The sequence below is a fragment of the Manis javanica genome, chromosome 13, assembly GCF_040802235.1.
Source record: "Manis javanica isolate MJ-LG chromosome 13, MJ_LKY, whole genome shotgun sequence".
In the NCBI taxonomy this organism is placed as follows: Eukaryota; Metazoa; Chordata; class Mammalia; order Pholidota; family Manidae; genus Manis; species Manis javanica.
Genome location: NC_133168.1, coordinates 13,130,149 through 13,148,409, shown reverse-complemented (window position 1 = coordinate 13,148,409; position 18,261 = coordinate 13,130,149). Strand labels below are relative to the sequence as shown.

The window sequence follows — 18,261 nt, the reverse complement described above, 5'->3', positions numbered from 1 at the left end:
ATAACAAGATAATAGCAAGCATTCATTGATTATTTGCTCTGTCCCAGACACTATTCTTAGGGTTTTTACATGCATTAATTATTTCATTCAATTCTGACAGGAACCCTATAAAGTACTGTTTTTATTATTTCATACTTAAGGAAATTAAGGCTCAGTGAGATTGTCCTAGTTTATGCACCTGATAGGTTGTAGGGCCAGAATTAAAAAATTCTGTGATTCTAGCATTTGAGGTATTAGCTGAGCAGTATATCTTACATTTCTGCACATATTTGATTATAAGTACTATATATTATAAAGACTCATCTGTTATCATTAGAAGTGGTGGTACAAATTACATGCTATTTTTCTGTGAAAAAAACACAGTTTTCAAAAATCTAATCAACAGATATTAATATTATCAATGCTTTCAGATTGAATGAAATTCTATTTTTAATGTATTGAGATGTTCTACGTCCATAAGAGACATGTTTTTAAAATGACAGACTTGTTAACCTACTAATGTAAAATATTAAGAAGCAACTATTAGAGATATTCCTTGTAATAAAAATTAGAAACCTATGGTTATATGAATTCTACTTTACATGAAATCATCAAAAATGAAATTTCTAAATCTTTGTTTCAATTCAGAAAACTTAAATCAAGCAATAAAAATAATGCAAGAAGTTTCACATCTCTGAGATCTGACCAATGTACACGTAAATGACATTAATTACATCCTTAGAGTCTTTTTGCCATTAGGGCAACCATATATTTCGTTATCCAAATCAGAACACTTTTGAAAGCAAAAGAGGCTGTGTTAATAACAATTATCCCAGGCAAACTAGGTGTATGTTCTAAGAATAAGGTTTCATCAGTTCCTCAGTAACTGGTTGAAGTCCAGGACAAAGTTTTGGATGAAAAACAATAAAGCAGGAAAAAAATATTTGAATTGGTAAACAGGAGTCTGGATTCTCATTCAATTTTATTATTTAGTAAGATCCCTAAGCTCCAGTTTCTTTATATGTTGAAAGAGAAAAAAAAAATAATGTTTCCACCTCTTAGCGATGCGGTAAGGTTTAAATGAGGAAATGAACTGTTTTCATGATTAATGTAAACTGCAAATTACCTATATAAATCCAAGTTATAATACCAAGGTACACACTTTTGATAAATACTATCTTTTTTCCATGAAATCAAATTGTATAAAACCTCTAAAAATTTCACAATATATTTATGGATACAATTTTACTAGTCTTAGGAAAATATTTCTATGTATAAAATATAATCTGCTCTCAATGTTTTAAAGGACTACACTTTTTATCTAAGAAACTATTGCCTAGTTTGCCTAGAAGTTGTGATATAAATGTGATACATTTATATATTTGTAATGACTGTAAAGAGATGTCAGTACAAAAGCACTTATTAAAGCATTTAAGTTTTCCATATTTTAGCAGACTTAAGATAACATTTGGTTTCAAAATCATGAGGAAAAAAAAAAACTCTTTCATCAACTGGCCATAACTGTGACCGGCTTCCATAGTTGTTCATGTTTCAAAAGATACTCTAAAAAACATCCCAATAAGGCTACTTACTACTCTAGGAAGTTCCCAGATAAACTTGCCTTTAAGTGGCTAATTTCCCTCATTTAGCGAGGGACTCACTAGCATCTTTTCCCAAACACTTTAGTTTTCCTCAATATGGGACTAGAATTTGTTTTCAAACTCTTAACAGGATCATTGAAAGGAAACAGGAGAAATACTGTAAAGGCAGGCCTGGATTGATTCCAGAGGCAAGTACTCTCACAGCAATGCTTGGGAATTATGCCAAGTTGGGAAGTGTTTTTGTAAATGAACATAGTGTTATAGTTAAGTATAAGGTATTTAATTCCTTTGTCAACATCACCGAAGGTAAAAATCAAGAAAGTTACGTAATTTACTTGACTTAAAACAATGTGTGCATATTCTTTCAGTTGAACCATGAAGGAGGTATCTTGACTCCTTTAATTATATTTTTGTTAAATGAGCTTTTACTATTAACATCTAACTCCACCTATCGCAGTGCAGAATTAATATAGATGGCAGCGAAGTAATTTTACTTTCTTTTTTAAGCACCTTAGTGTAGTTTGCAAGTAACCATAATTGTGGTACTCAAATGTGGTTCTAATTCTTGAAACTAAAATAAATGAATGAATACGTTTCATAGCACCACATTTAACGAGATGGTTTTGTTCATTTGGAAGAAATTGGAATCTTCTTCATGGTAAATATATCTCTGTATTGCAGTTAAAGACTGTCTTTCCTACTAAATTCTATACTTACAAGTATAGAACTCAAACAGTTCCTATTTGTTTTCCTTAAGTAAATGGAGAAATCATTTGAGTTAAATTACACAAAATGAAACAAAAAATACTATTATTTTCTTTAAAAATCTTTCAACCTTAAAATAGAAGAACTTTGAATATTATTCCCTAGCCTTTTTTAGATAATTTCATTATACACCGTTATATGTATTCCTGCTTTATTTCCTAATATTTCCGATTTTTAATTGTGCAGAAGTTTTAAACTCCACTTTTACATCAATATAAAATATGCATACTGCTGAAACTGGATGCTTTTATAGCTAAACTGTAAGAGTGTGTTCTTACATTTTTTTCATTTTTTTAACAGTATTGTTGAATCCACCAACATTTTTTCAAGTAACTGTTAACTTCCAGTCAATAAGAACACTGCCTTTCACTGAATTGATTAATTCACTAGGAATATTTCTGTAGTGACCCAGTGGAATAGCATTCTGCCTACTAGTAGTGACAAATCTTCATCAGTTTTGTTTTCACATACATGGGACCTGCAGGATGTTCTAATCAATAAGAAACACTACCCGTGAGAGATAGGGGAAGAGAATGGTGGGCAGTCAGGTTTGACTTCTTCCGAGCATCACAGAAGGCTGCTAAACTGGTCTATGGGACTTGAACCTATAGCATCTCCATGATTTGCTGAGTTCACTTCAAGATTTCAGCTATGAAGTAGGTGATAAGAGTACTACTAGGTCACAGGGATTTCGAATGCTTAGCAAGCATCCATATGAAAGATTTAACTCTTCAACCAGAACAGAAAAATATATCTGCTCAGTTACTCCACCTAAATAGTGTGTCCAAGAGATTATATATGAACCACATATGTAATCTTTACATTTCTAGTAGCTTTGTTAAAAAAGAGTAAAATTAATTTTAATGTTATATTTTATTTAACCAAATATACTTGAAGTATGATGCTTTCAACATGTAAGAAGCATAAAAAAATGACTAATGATACAAGTTACATTCTATTTTTGTACTAAACTTTTGAAATCCAGTGTATAATTTATACTTAGAGCATATCTCATTTAGAATAGCTAATTTTTAGAGCCTAAGAGCTGAATGTGATTACTGGCTACTGTATTGGACAACAGAGATTTAAACATGTTTTAAGTTGTTAGTTTTTTTAATATTCCACTTGAATGAGAATTTAATGAAGTAATATGATTTATGTACTAAACTACTATGAGCAAGACATTTAAGTCCAGCAATGAAATAGAATAATTATCTGCTAGGATCCTTCTTGCTCTGTGATAGAAACGAAGGCAGTATTGTTTTTTGAAAAGCCCAGGCTCTGGGATCAGAATGCTTTGAGTTTGAATTTAAACTACAGCAAAAATTACTCACTTAAGTAATGGCAGAGCAAGCAACTTACTCTGGATTGCCCCAATTTTTTCTTCTGTAAAATAGAGATAATGACATCTACATCATTCAATGCCCTAGCATGTGTAAAGCACAGGGAAGAGTGTCTGCACACAGTTAAGTTACTAAATAAATGTGGCTATAATAATTATTGCTAGCTACAGTCCCTTCTACATTAACTAGGATTTGCAAATGTTAAAATTATGCGGCTGGCTTAGGAGTACAAAGAATATATCAGCATTGTTTTTTTTTAAATATTATATGTTTTAAGTTAAAAGAGACTTAAGTAATATAATCTCATAAGATATTTCTCAGGATACCCAAACAGAAAAATACCTATCAACTTTGAAGGTCCAAGTGACAGAGTTTTAAATAGAGAAATTCTGGCCAATTATTGTGACCACATAATGCTATGCAAGAGGAAAATCCAGTTTTACAAAACAAAGGAAAAAGTTCACAAATTCATATGCTATTATTGTTTCAAAACCAACAGAAAACATCCAGCTGATGTATTATGATAACTAAAACTTTATTTTGGCCCACTTCCAGAAAAATGTGGTCTACAGTAATACGGCTTATCAGAAAAACACTCATTTTATTATTTAGTCCAGAGAAGATATACGGCCTTGGCAGAAGTAATCTCAGAGATTTCCCAAGTGAAATTTGATGATGTTGTATCAAAGTTTAAGTATTCATAAAAAATAATTCTAAAAGTTTGTAAATATATTTGTATTGCCTTGTCTGCCAGTAGCACTCTTGTGTGCATCCCCTTCACCCTTTCTTTTTCTGCAACTCACAGCCCCAAAACAGGAGGAATCACATATCATTAATCCTGCTAATGTCACCTAACTGTATCCAGTCTCCTCTCTTAAAGCTTATAGCCCAGTGTGCAATTGTGCATTTCTATGTCAAGAATAGGGCAGATTAGATTTTAGTCACAAATACCATTATTGCCAACATTTATTGCACACACTTAGTGCAGATACCACTGTGGAGAATCATTGTTAAGTTCACTAGCGACTTTGTGTCAGATCTACAGAATCAGAATGCTAGTATAGAGCAGACTTACTTGTTCAAAGAATTACTAGTATTGAAAATCTCTGATATTGAAGTAGAAAATAAATGCAAAGTGGAAGTTTAATAGCACGAATTACTTACGTTCGCAAGTGTCCCCTTTCTGCTGGTAGCCCGCTTTGCAGATACATTTTCCAATGGGCACTAACCATTCTCCTTCTGCACTGCAGTGCATCCTGGGTGAGTTTTCCGCCTCTTCCTCTGCACTGCTGACACATGTCCCTCGAACCTCGACTAAAGAGGAAAATTCTGAACCAGTCACTGTATCTGGAAAGATAGCTAAATTCTCAATAATGGACCAGCACTTCTTGTAGTACACTTTGACAGAAACCAAAGCTATGCAAGCCCCTACATCCTGAAAGGCAAGATAGAATCCCTTTTTGGACAAAGGTCCAATCTCTCTCACCTCAGTGTTAAGCTTCATCTTTCTTTCACCAAGGTCACCTTGGGTAAAACTTTCATCTGCAGCAATGGTGTCTATTTTTACATAGAGGTTTTCTCTTATATTCCTGCCAGTGTCGTAGTCTGTTTCATAATAGTACAAATTAAAGGTTTCTTTGCAAGTTCCCAGGACTCCAGGAAGACTGTTACAATCCCTCAGGGTGAATTTCAATTCTACAAAAATCCTTTGTGCATTGCCTTTCGAAATCCAGTTAGTCCGCAGCCAGTTGTTCTGGTTGGGTTCCATGACTTGGCACACCTGGTATGTTCGTATCGGGGTATAGTTCTCATCCAAACCACTTATTTCTTCCCACTGTAAAATGAAAAAACAGTCATTGGCCATTCAGCAAAAAATATATAAAAATATAGTTTGGTTCTGAAGGTGTATGAGGCATCTTTTAGTACAGCACAAATGTGTATCTTTGAGAGAGTTAGGTTGATTCCTTTGCTGACAAAACACTGTGACCTGAGGACACACGATCCTCAATTCAGTTTCATCCTGGTGGGGGGACATAGTTTAGGCTGCTCATAGTGTTCATACATACAATCAAAATTTCATCTTGTTTAGTACCTGTTTTCTAGTGTGTTGGTGTTTCTTTTTACATGTTTCCTCATGTCTACAGTCTAAACTGAGCTTATAATTTTTAAAGACTAAAGCATACAACACAATTCTTAAATTACTATTTAAGGCATACACACATGGATACATGGCCGATCTTGATAACATAACTCAGTTGACATTTTAGGTGTTGATGTTACCCTTAAACCAGAGAGTACCTACAAACACAGAAAAGAAAATGCCAAGAGTACTCGGAAATGTAAAAGCATTCCACAACGTGTTGATATTCATAATGCAGAATCTTTTGCAATCTCTTCCAAATGAGGTATAAGGAAGTCATATTTTACAGAGAAATTTATTTACTGTGGTGTTATATATAATATTGCACAAAAACCCATACAGCTGTAAACAAAGTAGTTATAAAAGTGCGATTCTTCTTTATAAATAAATTGCTCTCAATAGAAAATAAAATGTAGATGGCAGATCCAACACATTGCACCATATTTCAGTAACAACCTTCAATAACAACATTTAAAAATGTCCATTTATATGCTGATGCAATGTATACCACAACACAAAAAAGGAAATAAGGAAGATAATTTAAGCAGAATTTGCAACAACTTAAAGATTATTAGACCATGTATATTACCTGTATTGCTCATTAATATATTCATTGCACCAAAAATGTTTATGTCCATTCTTACTATCATTACAAAATTTCCCATGTTTATGCTACCTTAACAATGAAATCATTATTTATTTGTATTCATTTCCCCAATATAAAATGTCAAATATAAAAACACATTAGTATTCAAGTCCAAAGACACATAGCATAGAATATTTAAATTATTGTCTCAAGAAAAGCAAATGTGAAAATAAACTAATAAGCATGTGGTAATGAGTTTTATTTGTAAAATGTGATCATAGAAAATCAACTTATTTAAATGCCCCAGAAAATGTTAATACCTCATTTTAAAACTGTTTCTTAGAAAACTAGTAACACTGACAAATCAACAAAATACCGTAATTCAAAAACTTATGTCATGTTATATATTTGCTAAAATTTTATTATATCATCAAATGTCCTCAAACACATTTTTGGCAAAGAACACATTGTCATGTGCAGCTTTACTCAACATAAATTGAGTTTATGACTAGTTAATTTTAAATATGACTAATGTGCATATTTTTCCTTTGTTTCAGTTAGCTGCTTATGATATGTCTGAATGGCTCTCAGCCAACTATACCCAAATCCATCCATATGAACAGGGAAATTTTAGTCTCTTAATTAGACTGAAATTAGGAAAAGAAGTACAACTAGCAAATGGTATCTACCAAGAATCCAAAGCTCCAAAAAGAAATGTGTTCTTTTTAATAAATTCTCAGTTTGAAGAAACGAAGACTATTTATTATAAAGGGAAAGAGCTCAAGAATTCCTTTTTCTAACTTCAAGAACAATTATATTACTTTGTTCTATGTATGCAAAATCAATTTTATTACCTATGAAACCCAGTTAATTTTCATTTTTATTTAAAAATCTATTCCTGAGGGAAAAATCTGAAGACAACTATTGAATAGACAACAAACAGTGAGACAACTTAGATGCATTTAATGCAACTCTTGCTTTATTACCTCACTTCCTAAAAGACTGAAATCATTCCTACAAATGATACCATTGGGAAAAAAGTCTTAATTTAGATATTGTGCTTTTATGGTATGCTTACAAACATATTTTCTAGAAATGTATATCTTAATAACATTTTATTTCTAGTTAGATATATATTCACAGGTAAGCCAATTCATTTCATACATGGGAACTACTGTCAGTCTTTACTTTGTAATATTGTCTGCTGATTCTACAGATATGTAGGGTTAACGTTAACTCAAGATACTTTCGACTGATAAAATGCCCATTTGAGTCCAAGATAACACAGACAGGCATAATGTATCCTTTGTAGATTACATGGATGAAATACTACAATCATATATCAGTTTACTTCTCCCTAGAGATAAAAACCATTTTTTATCTGTATTTGTTTTAATTGATGGATGGTAGAAAATGGGCTACATATGTCACTGGCAAGAAAGGTGTTTCTTTTTTATTGTGAATGCCTTTCTATAATGTATATTATTTTACTCATGGAAACTATTCCAATTGTAAAGAGAAGTATAGCATTCCTCCCTCAAACTCAGAGTGCTGTTTATATTTAATCTGTAAAATATCTGTCATTTCTACATGATTAATTCTGACCCATGCAGATAACTAAAATACGATCTTGAGCATATTCTCAAATATTAATGGAGTGGAAAACATGAATATTTTAAACAGATTTGCATCATTTGCATTTTGCATTCTTAAACTAATTTCAAGTTTATGACATATTGGTTTTATGAGATAGAGTCAAAAACTCCTTTCACACTTTCATCTCTTTGCAAAACTTGATACACTTTTTATATCCTCACTTATACTTCATGCTCTTTGGCTCCAGATTTCTTACCATGCCAAAGATTAACTTAGGTTGCAATGGCACATACTCTCCCTTCTCAGAGTCCTCTTTCTTAATAAGCAATAAAGTATGTGCCCTCTTTCACAATTAAAATGAAGACCTGAGGACATAGACATTGAACAAAATTAAAGTAAATCACCTATCTGTCCTGATACATAAAACATAATGGTCAGATTTTTTTAAGAGTTTATTTATATTTTTATAGATTTTTATTGGACAAATTTCACACATAGTTACTGTAGCAGATTTTTACAGTAATATGTGCATGCTCTGCCATCACTTCTGATTAATAACAACAGACAGCACATGATATAAATTTGGAGAACCCAAATTTTATGCAAAAATATTGGGCATATTACACTTTTAGTTACCTTTTGAGGTATATTTTGAATGATGCTAAAACTGATTTTAAAGAGCAGATTACATACTGTTTTATGTAACCTACCTAGTGATTATACTGAAGAAGTATAAAACAACTGAAGAGGTTTAAGTTAGTTTGTGAAAAGAATGTTCCCTGCAATTAGTTAGCACTGACAGCCTGAAACCTGAGGTATGCTTCCACTCACAGTAAGAACTCAAGAGATTAGGGTTATACAGAATTGTTTTTTATTCCTCTCCCCAAGTACTAAGTACACCTTCTCTTGTCAGAGAACTCAATGTCTCATAAACACAACAAAATATCAAACAAGACATTTGGAATTAAAACTAGGGGAGAGGGGAAAGGTTTTGTTTCTTAGTTTAAAAAATAAAGGGTGGTATTTTATGAAGAGAAGCACTTACCCCATTGGGTGGAGAGGAAATCCATTCCAACTCTGTTTGTTGTGCTTTCGAATCCAGTAGTAGTACTGAAAAAGAAAGTTTTATTTCCAAACGTTACAAGAAAAATTTAAACACTCCTATAAAAGTTATTAAAGTGAATTTAATTTTATGTAATTAACATGTTATGACTTAAGACCTATAAACACTATTTATGTAAATAAAATGAAGATCTATAAGCACTATTTATGTAAATAAAATAATGGAATGAATACACATATGATACAAGTATATTCCACTTTGTTAGGGAGCAAAGACGTTAAAAGACCATATTATATTGGGTATTTTGAAGTTAAAATATTGAAATAAATTTTAAAACTGACGGTAAAAGATTGGTATGTGCTGTATTGATTCTACAGCAATTATAAATTATAATGAACTTTGTAAACCATTGAGCACTCCAAATTTTGTCAAATATAAACATAATAGCTCCATATTACTCTTCAGCCAGTTATTAATTTGTAATATTCTGCCAAAATTATTTCCTAGTGCCTTTTAAGAAGTGGAGTTCATTTTTTAAAACTTCATGTGTAATGTCTTCCCTTAAGACAAAATGAATACTATTAAAAACTGTATTAAGCAATATTATCAAGAGAAAAATCAACTGCCTGTTACATACAAGATATATTCCTGGGTTTGTCAAGTATCTATTTTCAGTATTTCTAGTCTTTAAATTTCCTACCATTTCAAAGCATTAGCTAATTCTCAAAATGGTATATGTAAACTGATTTGACTTTTTTAAACTTGATTTTAAAGTCAGTTGTACTCCACTTTAATGCTATCAAAAAGCATAATTTAATTGATTAATGTTTATATAAACGGAATAAATGCTTCCAACAGTATCAATATAATATACTCATGTCATACATTAAGTATACCACACTTCCAATGTGATATATCTCATTGCTTTTTAAGATAACTACTCTTCTAAAGAATTTACTCTGCTCAGACATTTTGGAGTTACCTTAGTTTTCACTCTAAAAATATTTATTGACTACAGCATTTTAACCAGAATTTCAATTTATCCAGACATACTAGTGAATACACTTTCAAGTATGCAAATACGTCTAACTTTAACCCTAGCAAAATGTTAAAATTTGGTCTTAAATAAGTATTTGCTTATATGAACTTTTAAATAATCACCAGAGAAGAAAAAATAATTTTAAAGATAATAACGATTGTTATGAAAACAAAGGAACAGTGATTATGTGTTCAACTCCACTCTAGTCAAGGTTATTTCCTGTAACTGAAAATAAAGAAAGAGATACCTTTTTTGTCAAAAATGTTTTACACTTAAGACTCTTGGGGAGACCAAGACAACACCACCTTAGTCAGAAACACTTGACTTTAAATAAGGAGGGAACAAACACACTTTTAAAATACCCAGTTGAATTTCGCTCTAGTAATATCAATAAAAGGTTGGACTAGTGAACGTATACCAAGTCATTTTTAACGTTTATTTTGTTTTTGTCCTCGGCAACGTGGATTCCAGGTACTCTGAGATGGTTTTTTTCTTTCTTTTTTTGGTCTTCCATATTGACAAGTGGATTTTAAACCCTGGCGACCTTTCTGGGTCGTTTTTCAGAGTGCAAAAAGCATCGCGATGATTGTTTACCGCCGTTCTGTTACCTCCCAGCCTGGGGTGCAAGCCAGGGACCAGGGCGGCCCGGGGATGGCAAACAAGAGAGAGACCAACTAACAAAACCAAAGAGAAACCCGCCCAGGGCGCTTAATCAGAAGCAGCTCTGCGGTGATCCGCGTGTTTGCCTCCACGCCGCCCGCTCTCCGGAGGAACCCGCAAGCGCGCTCCGCTGCCGTCCCGCTCGGAGCCCCGAGCCACCCTGCCCTCCCGCCGGGGGCCGGCACCGCCGCCCGGCCCGCGGACTCTGCGCCCAGCCGCGCGGGCCGGGCGGGGCCAGGGCGAGGGGCGCGCGCCAGCGGAGCCAGCCCAGAGCGGCGGGGGCCGGGGCGGGGCCGCCGGCGGGGCGGGGCGGGGGCTGCCAGCCTGGCGCGCAGAGCGCGCCGAGCAACCATTACGCTCACGCCAGACCTGGGCACTCCAGGGAGCCGGCGGCGCCCTCGCTCCAGAAGGAGCCGGAGGAGGAGAGAGGCTTTCGGGAAGCATCTCCTCTGCGGGCGAGGCGGCGGCGGCAGCTACCGGCAGGAAAAGCAGCAGCTGCACTTCGCCTCCGAGCGTCAGACTCTGACTTGCACACGCGCTCCCGGTAGCGGGAACTTATCTCCCCGAGAGAGCGCGCACTGGGAGTGGAGGCAGGCGGTCCCTCGTTTTCCTGCGGCCTCGCCCGCCCCATCCACCCGGGAGGCCAGGCACCTGCCCGAGGCCGTTCCCGGCGCTCGCCCCTGGAAGTCGTGGCACCTTTTCGGGGCTTGCTCGCTCCCAGGAAGGCCAGCTCCGGATCACCGCTGCGCGCTAGGAGCGTCACCACCGAGAAGCGGGGCGCTTTCGCCACCGCCGCCCACCTTTTAAACATCTCACTTCTGCATTTAAAGAAATCAGCCACCTAGAATCAGAATTCTCTCCACGTATCTTGCACCCAGAAGAGAAAAGCGAGCGAGCCAGACGTTCTGGCTGCAGGAACCTCTCCCCCTAGTGATGCAGTTATTTATAGCTCAAACTCCTGCCGGGGTCCGCGGGAGCTCCCGCGCGGCTTTGCCGCGGCGGTGCAAACTTTTCCGCAGGTCCCGCTAGTCCGGAGGAATCAATTCTAGGTTCTAAGTTTAATGTTCCTAATCGCTCTTGTCATGAGAGTAGGCATGTGGTTTTGGTGTGCACGGGTGTATGTTTCTAGGGGATGTGGGTTCCTGTGCAAACGCGTAACCCACAGCTCCGAGTCCTGGTTTCCGCTGAACATTTATCTGAATGGGTTCAGGGTGAACACAGGTTACAGACGTGGAAACTGGGGTCAGAGGTCAGCCTGGATCAAGAAGTAGGACACGTTGGGTGGGGGAGGTGGTTTGGGTGAAGAGGGGTACACGAAGAGAAGGAAAGCAGCACTATATCACCAAGTTTTAGGAGATACGTGAAGCGGGGGCCTCTCTTGTAGCACCGCCCCCCATCCCCACCTTGACCTAAATCTGGTAACAAATTCCCCCATCCTCCACTCTTCAGGAACAATAATTGTTAATATTCTGCTTTCAAATATCGGAAAACCAACCTTCGATTTACAGCCTGAAAGACACGGGGAGGGAGAATTTTGACCCTGCTGAAAGCAAGCCGTTTCCATTGACAGGATTTATTTTTCCCCAGCTCCAACTACAGGCACCGAAAGGTATTTTACCTTCTGTCAATGGTTCAAAGGATGAAGAAAAATAAATAAATAACCATAAACAGGCGCTATCTGGCTGCCCAAATGAAATCAGTCTTCATCCAGAACTAGCCCTCAGGGTCTTAAGGTTTCAACCTCGGACTCAACTACCGGACTGCGAGGCAGATGTTCAGAGACGTGCAGTTGCCCGGGCGGCATCTGGTTATCAATGGCACGGCCCCAGCTGCCCCCTGCCTCTCCAGCCCGGCCGAGCCCGCTGGGATGCCGCGGTCCCCGAGGCCACCGGGTCCCGAGCGCGGCGCGCGCTGCGTGGAAACATCCCCGGCCGCGGGCCGCGCACCGCTCTGCCACTTCACCTCCGCGGCGTTATTGTTCCGCGCCGGCGGCCGAGCGCCCACCGCAGGCCCGCGCCTCCTCCAACGACGCAGTGGACACTTCATTAGTAACCTGAGCATTCGGAGCGCACACGAGTCACGGCGCCTCCGGGAAGGCTCTGGACTCTAGCGGCTCACCGGCGGGCTGGCCAGGACCCTGGAGGCTGCACTGCCCAGTCCCCGACCAACTCCGGCCGCAGCTTAGCCCCCCGGCGGCGCACACAGAGAGTAGGACGAGGAGAGGGCTAGAGCAGGAGATCTGACCCGCCCTGGGTCCTAGAGGACGAGCCCGCGGGTCCTTCCTCCCCCCGGCCCCACGCCCACCCCAACGCCCTCGCGCTCACGCCCTCCGGACTGCCCCCGCCGGAAACCCTGCTCCCGTCGGGCACACGGCCCCAGCGGCTGCGCTGCAGGCGGCTCGGAGCAGCCCGCTTACCGCTCGCCGGCCAGAAGCAGGCGGAACGGTGAGGGGGCGGGGAGCCGGCGGGGGAGGGTCGCCCGGCGCCAGAGGCGCGGCCCACAGCCCCGCGGACGAGACGGCTCCGGCAGGTAGATAGCTAAATAAATAAGTCAGAACAAACTTTGCTTTCCCATCACCTTACCTTCCTTTGCAGCCTGCGCCTCTCCGGTGTGTGCAAAGCGGAGCAACCAGATGTAGCATAAAATAATCCATGACGGGTGCCGAGTTTGAAAAACCATGGTGCACGAGCAGGTTTTATTTTAGGTTTCAGTTGAGTCGTAGCTTTTTAAATGCTCTTTGCTCCGAAGTGGATTCTTTTTTATTGCGCTCCTCGCATCGATTCCCCCTTTTCGATCTCCGGCCGGCTGCTCCACGTTTAGCTTTTTTATTTTTCCCCCTCCTGTTCGTTCGCACGGTGTTTGCTGCCTGCAAGTCTCCGACTGCAGACCGGCCGCTTGCTCCACACTCCAATAATATCAATTAGGGGGGAGGGGGCGGGGCTCCGAGCCCAGAGCCCACGCCACTCGGGCTGAGTGGCAGGCGCAGCCGGCCTGCTAAGAGGCGATTCCCAGGGCTGAGGGGCGGATCCCAGTGTAAAGGCCGCCCCCGCCTTGGGGGCGGGGTTGGGGGTTCTGGCCAATCGGCGGCGAGCGGAGTCAGGTTGCGGGTCCAGGATTCCCTCCAGGTTCTGAGCTCCCAGCTTGCGCTGGATGCTCAGAGAGGAAGAACGTGGATGGTAACCGAGGTGCGTGCTGCTTTTAGCAACCGCAGCTTGTGTGAAGCAGAATACAAGAATAATGCTCCCAATTTACAGTCCTGTATATAACGATATGCTCCTTACAGTGTTTTAGAAACCAGAGGCAATGCAAGCCGTCTTTCAGTTACCAAGCAGGGAGCCGGGACAGTGAATGAGCTGTGCGTTTAAGTAAAGTGCCTTTTACTTTTTTATGGTTAGTCACAACCTTCGAGGGTCGGTGATTCTGCTCTTTTTCTTTATTGAAGGGTTTCTATGTCTCTTTTTCAATTACTCCAAAATCAGTCAGCTCTAGGTACCGCCCAGCACAGTCTCTGGAAGAATAAAAGTAACCAAGTGTGTATTATGTTCAAACAATGTTTCGAGGAGTTTGCGACAAGCTCTGGCAAAAGAAACAGAGGAAAAGGGAGTGGAGAAAGGAAGTCTTTTGTTTTCTGTGCACCCCCAGCACCCTCACCACCACCTATTCTTCTCACGATAGTTTGTTGGGTGAAGTAGGACGTGAAGAGAGAGAACCTTCAGAAGGTTTCCGTATCATTTTTCTTACTTGTTTATTATTTTCTGAGGTTTCCTTGAATTGCTCCAATTCGCATTTTGCTGCATAAACGACACTTAATTTTAAAGAATGCTACCACGCATTAAATTCATAAAGCAAGATCTCTTTCTCAAATATTCACTATTTTCTGATAATTACTCAATAATTATCTGTCAAGGAAAACTGAGAAAAAAGAAAGTATAACCAGAATCTCCAGTTGAATCCATCCAACTAAAATATTGAGGACACTGCGTAGAGAAGTACGTTTATCATTAGGCAGTGTTAGACACATTGGAATTCAAGAGGCGGATAATGGGTAATAAGAGGAAGAACTTTAAAACCTTGATTGCCAAATCATTATTATTGTGTTTCAAAGGTCACGCAGAAACTTGACCACATGTTTAAGAAGAGCTTCTCTTTGTCCTATAGTTCTTCCTTTAAAATAATAATAATAATAACAGTTCTGTCATTCATGATTTGCCTTTATGATAGGCACAAAGTTTGATCTTGCCTAAAACTACAAACTTTCCCTGTCTTTGCATCTGGAAATATATGGTGAATTGAGTTGTTTCTGATATTCATAGCAAAGGCTTCTGAGATGACAGATCCCCAGACTTGCAAATTTTATTTTATGGTAAATGGTCTCCTGTAATTTTTACTTGCCTAATGCAATTAAAATGAAAACTGAAATTTCCTTCTCCTCTAACCTCTCTTTGGTTCTGTAGTTTATTTCTTCAATGTTACTTGGTCCTAGCCATTATGCCTATTAAATATTTTTTAAATTATATCTAAAAGCATCTTAAGTGCCCTTTAAAAGATGCGTAGAACATGTAAATTGCATAATAGATTAACCTTGAAAAGAGACAAAAAAAAAATAGAGCACTTGGTACAGAGAAGATCCAGCAGCATTTACACAAATATGCTAAAGAGTAAAAATTGTAAAGTAAAACATTAGGATTAACAACATAAATCCCTGCGTATAGACTATAAAACTATTACTCTCAGAACCACAGACTCACAAATTTTAAAACACTTTAATAGTTGAAATAATTCTCCAGGATTTCAACACTTTCCCCAGGGTCTCATCCCCACTTCTTAGAATGACACCGAGGTAGCCTTTAAAGTTTAAAATATTCCTTTCATCTATTGAATGACTAATACTCAGTGATGTGAATACAAATACCTTTCCATTAAAACCTGGAAACCAAAGAAGTAACATCCTTCATTTTGATGAGTGCAGGTGGTACAGAGAGCTCCTTAGTGTGTCCCCTTTGTCGCTCAGACCAGGGGCATGTGCAACCTTGCTGTTATTTTTAAATGGGAGTAGCTTCACATTAAATACACATATGTGTGCCAGGCTGCTGTCCGTTTTCCCTGCACTTGCAGAGCGATCCTCATTTTCAGGTGCACCAATCTTCTTTCTTTTGTAACCAGGTATATTGACAGGGAAGTCATGGCATTTAAGTAAAGTGAGTGACTTAGTCAAGAAGCGTATGTTCATTACACAGTATTATACAACATACATTTTAGAATTTAAGTTGGGATTAAGCTGTATTTGACAATCAGCAAAGCAGGTAACCTATTTGTACCTGACGCCATTGAAGTAAAAATAGGTTCACAAATTTTATGTGTTAAAATAACATTTAATAGTTACTGCCTTCACATCACTTTTGAAAAGTGTAATGTAGCTTCATATCTATGATTTTTGCATACTCTCTCTAAAGCAAATTTCAGAAAATTAAAAATATGTGTGTATATAAAATCAATTAGAGGTCATTGTCATGAGCAATACCACCTGTGTATACAACCAACACAGGTGAGCCAAAGCATAATTATGAAAAAGTTTTTATTTTATTTTTAGGTAGTCATTCTGCAATGCCATTGATAGAATAGCTTACTTACCATTAGCTAAAATTAAGGAAATGAAAAAAAGAGACAGAAACCTTTTGTAATATTTACATCAGTATCCCTTCTTTTGGAACATCTATCATAAATGTATAGTAGAAAGGCAAAAAATGCATGCATATATGAAAAAATATACAAATTCAAGAAGAACATCTCAAATGAGGGCATAGCTATTCTCTCCTTTTAACTTGTTTCAATACTAATACTTACCTCTCTGTTTATCTCTGGGAGATAGTCACTGATTTTTAAAAGAGAAACAGTTACTTAGGAGTTAAATAAGGACGTCAGGCAATAAGTTCCATGAATTTTCAAATAAAAGCCTGTGAGTGTGTGTGTGTGTGTGTGTGTGTGTGTGTGTGTGTGTGTGGTAAATGGGCCTTTACAGGGTAAAGAATAACCTGAGCCTTCAGTTACAAACCTGAGGCTGCCAAACTAAATAGTTAACAATAACAACAGTGAAATCAAAGGGCTGTTTCTGAACCTACTACTTTTGTATTTACTGTCTAAGTGCATTACAGTTGGGAAATGTAAAAATGCAAGTTCACCACTGAAAAGGGGGTAATTTAAACTGAATTAGGAAAGGCAGTGTGCTGAAGAAACTGATTATCAACAGAAAAGAAGCATTATATCTCAATAGATATTACAGAAAATCGGGTTCTCTATTTGTGATTTCAGTCGAAAAGTAAACAATCTTTCCAATGTGCAAGAAAATCATTTACATGTTTACATTAACATGATTTATGTAGTATATATATATTTGCAGTCCAATGTAAAAAAATTACATAAGCTAAGCTCCATAATAAAAACATAGTATTAATTTCACTTATTGTTCTAAGTTTCAGATTTAGCTGATAATAGAGGAAGTCAAAGGTCAGGAATCAAATAAAAATTCCAGACTATACTCTCTGTCTTTATGAAAGTTAATTCCTTTATGTGAGGTCAGATAAATTGGCCATGTTCCAAAGATTATAAATATAATTCTTCAACTGCAATTACTGAGTTAAAGCAGCTTAAATAAAAATATAATATATACCAAAATTATATATGTCCAAGTTGAATATTACTAAGGTGTTATTCTGAAATGTTCTCATCACTTGAAATTTTCAAAGGGTTCAGTCAAATACTTTTATTATTTGACCATTTTTAAAGGAACTACTAAATAGAGCAGAACTGTGGCATATTTTTCTCAAAAATCACTTAACCCATGTTTAATACACAAGAAATTTTTTTTCCAAATTTGATTTCGACTGGGGAGGTTCTTCCTCTCTATTACTTATAGTTCGTTTTGCCATAAATCACTAGCACTGATAGGATGAACTAGCTTAAGTTATGCAAATTACTTTGACATGCTTTCAGGGATTTTTTGCAATTTTTTAGCTCTCCAAACCCAACTTTTTTTATCTTGGTGTCAAGGAAAGCTGTGATAATTCAGTGACCACCAGGGGGCACCAGGACCCCTGGGTGTCCTGGCCAATCAACTCCACACTGAATAAAAGATGAGGTAATTATATAATTATATATATATTTATATCTATGTAACTTTATGTATGTAATTAGTATATATTTGCCCATATACACCTTTATGTTTCTTACTCTCTCTGGACCAATGCCAGCCTACTAAAGGTCTTAAAATCTGTGTGATGTTCTATAACCTATTTCAGTCTACAGAGAGGTCAAGTTAACTGAAGGGGCTCCAAATATACTTTAGAAGGTGAATTATATTTCAGAAAAACTCTCTCCGGTTTTTAAACTGAATATCCAATGAACTCTGAGCTTCCAGATAGACCTCAGACATTCTCTTCCTCACTCTCTACCCACTCACTGAGCTCCCGAAGTCTTCTACCTGGAAGACAAG

At 37.9% G+C, this 18,261-nt stretch overlaps 1 protein-coding gene across 7 annotated transcripts in view; it reads right to left on the bottom strand.

Annotated features, from left to right (window-relative positions):
* The window catches only part of EPHA7 (EPH receptor A7), a 152,174-nt gene extending 137,064 nt beyond the window's left edge, over positions 1-15,110 (bottom strand). For 2 of the 7 annotated variants that reach the window (XM_037005359.2, XM_017651481.3), the window contains exons 1-3: positions 13,355-15,102; positions 9,056-9,120; positions 4,853-5,522 (exon numbers count right to left, since the gene is read on the bottom strand). In XM_037005359.2, coding sequence (XP_036861254.2) covers positions 4,853-5,522; positions 9,056-9,120; positions 13,355-13,451 — 832 coding nt within the window. In that variant the 5' untranslated portion in view covers positions 13,452-15,102. Of the gene's footprint in view, positions 1-4,852; positions 5,523-9,055; positions 9,121-13,354 lie in introns of all 7 variants that reach the window. The other 5 variants (XM_037005358.2, XM_017651480.3, XM_017651478.3 and 2 more) reach the window with 5 other exon arrangements.
* Positions 15,111-18,261: the final 3,151 nt, after the last annotated feature.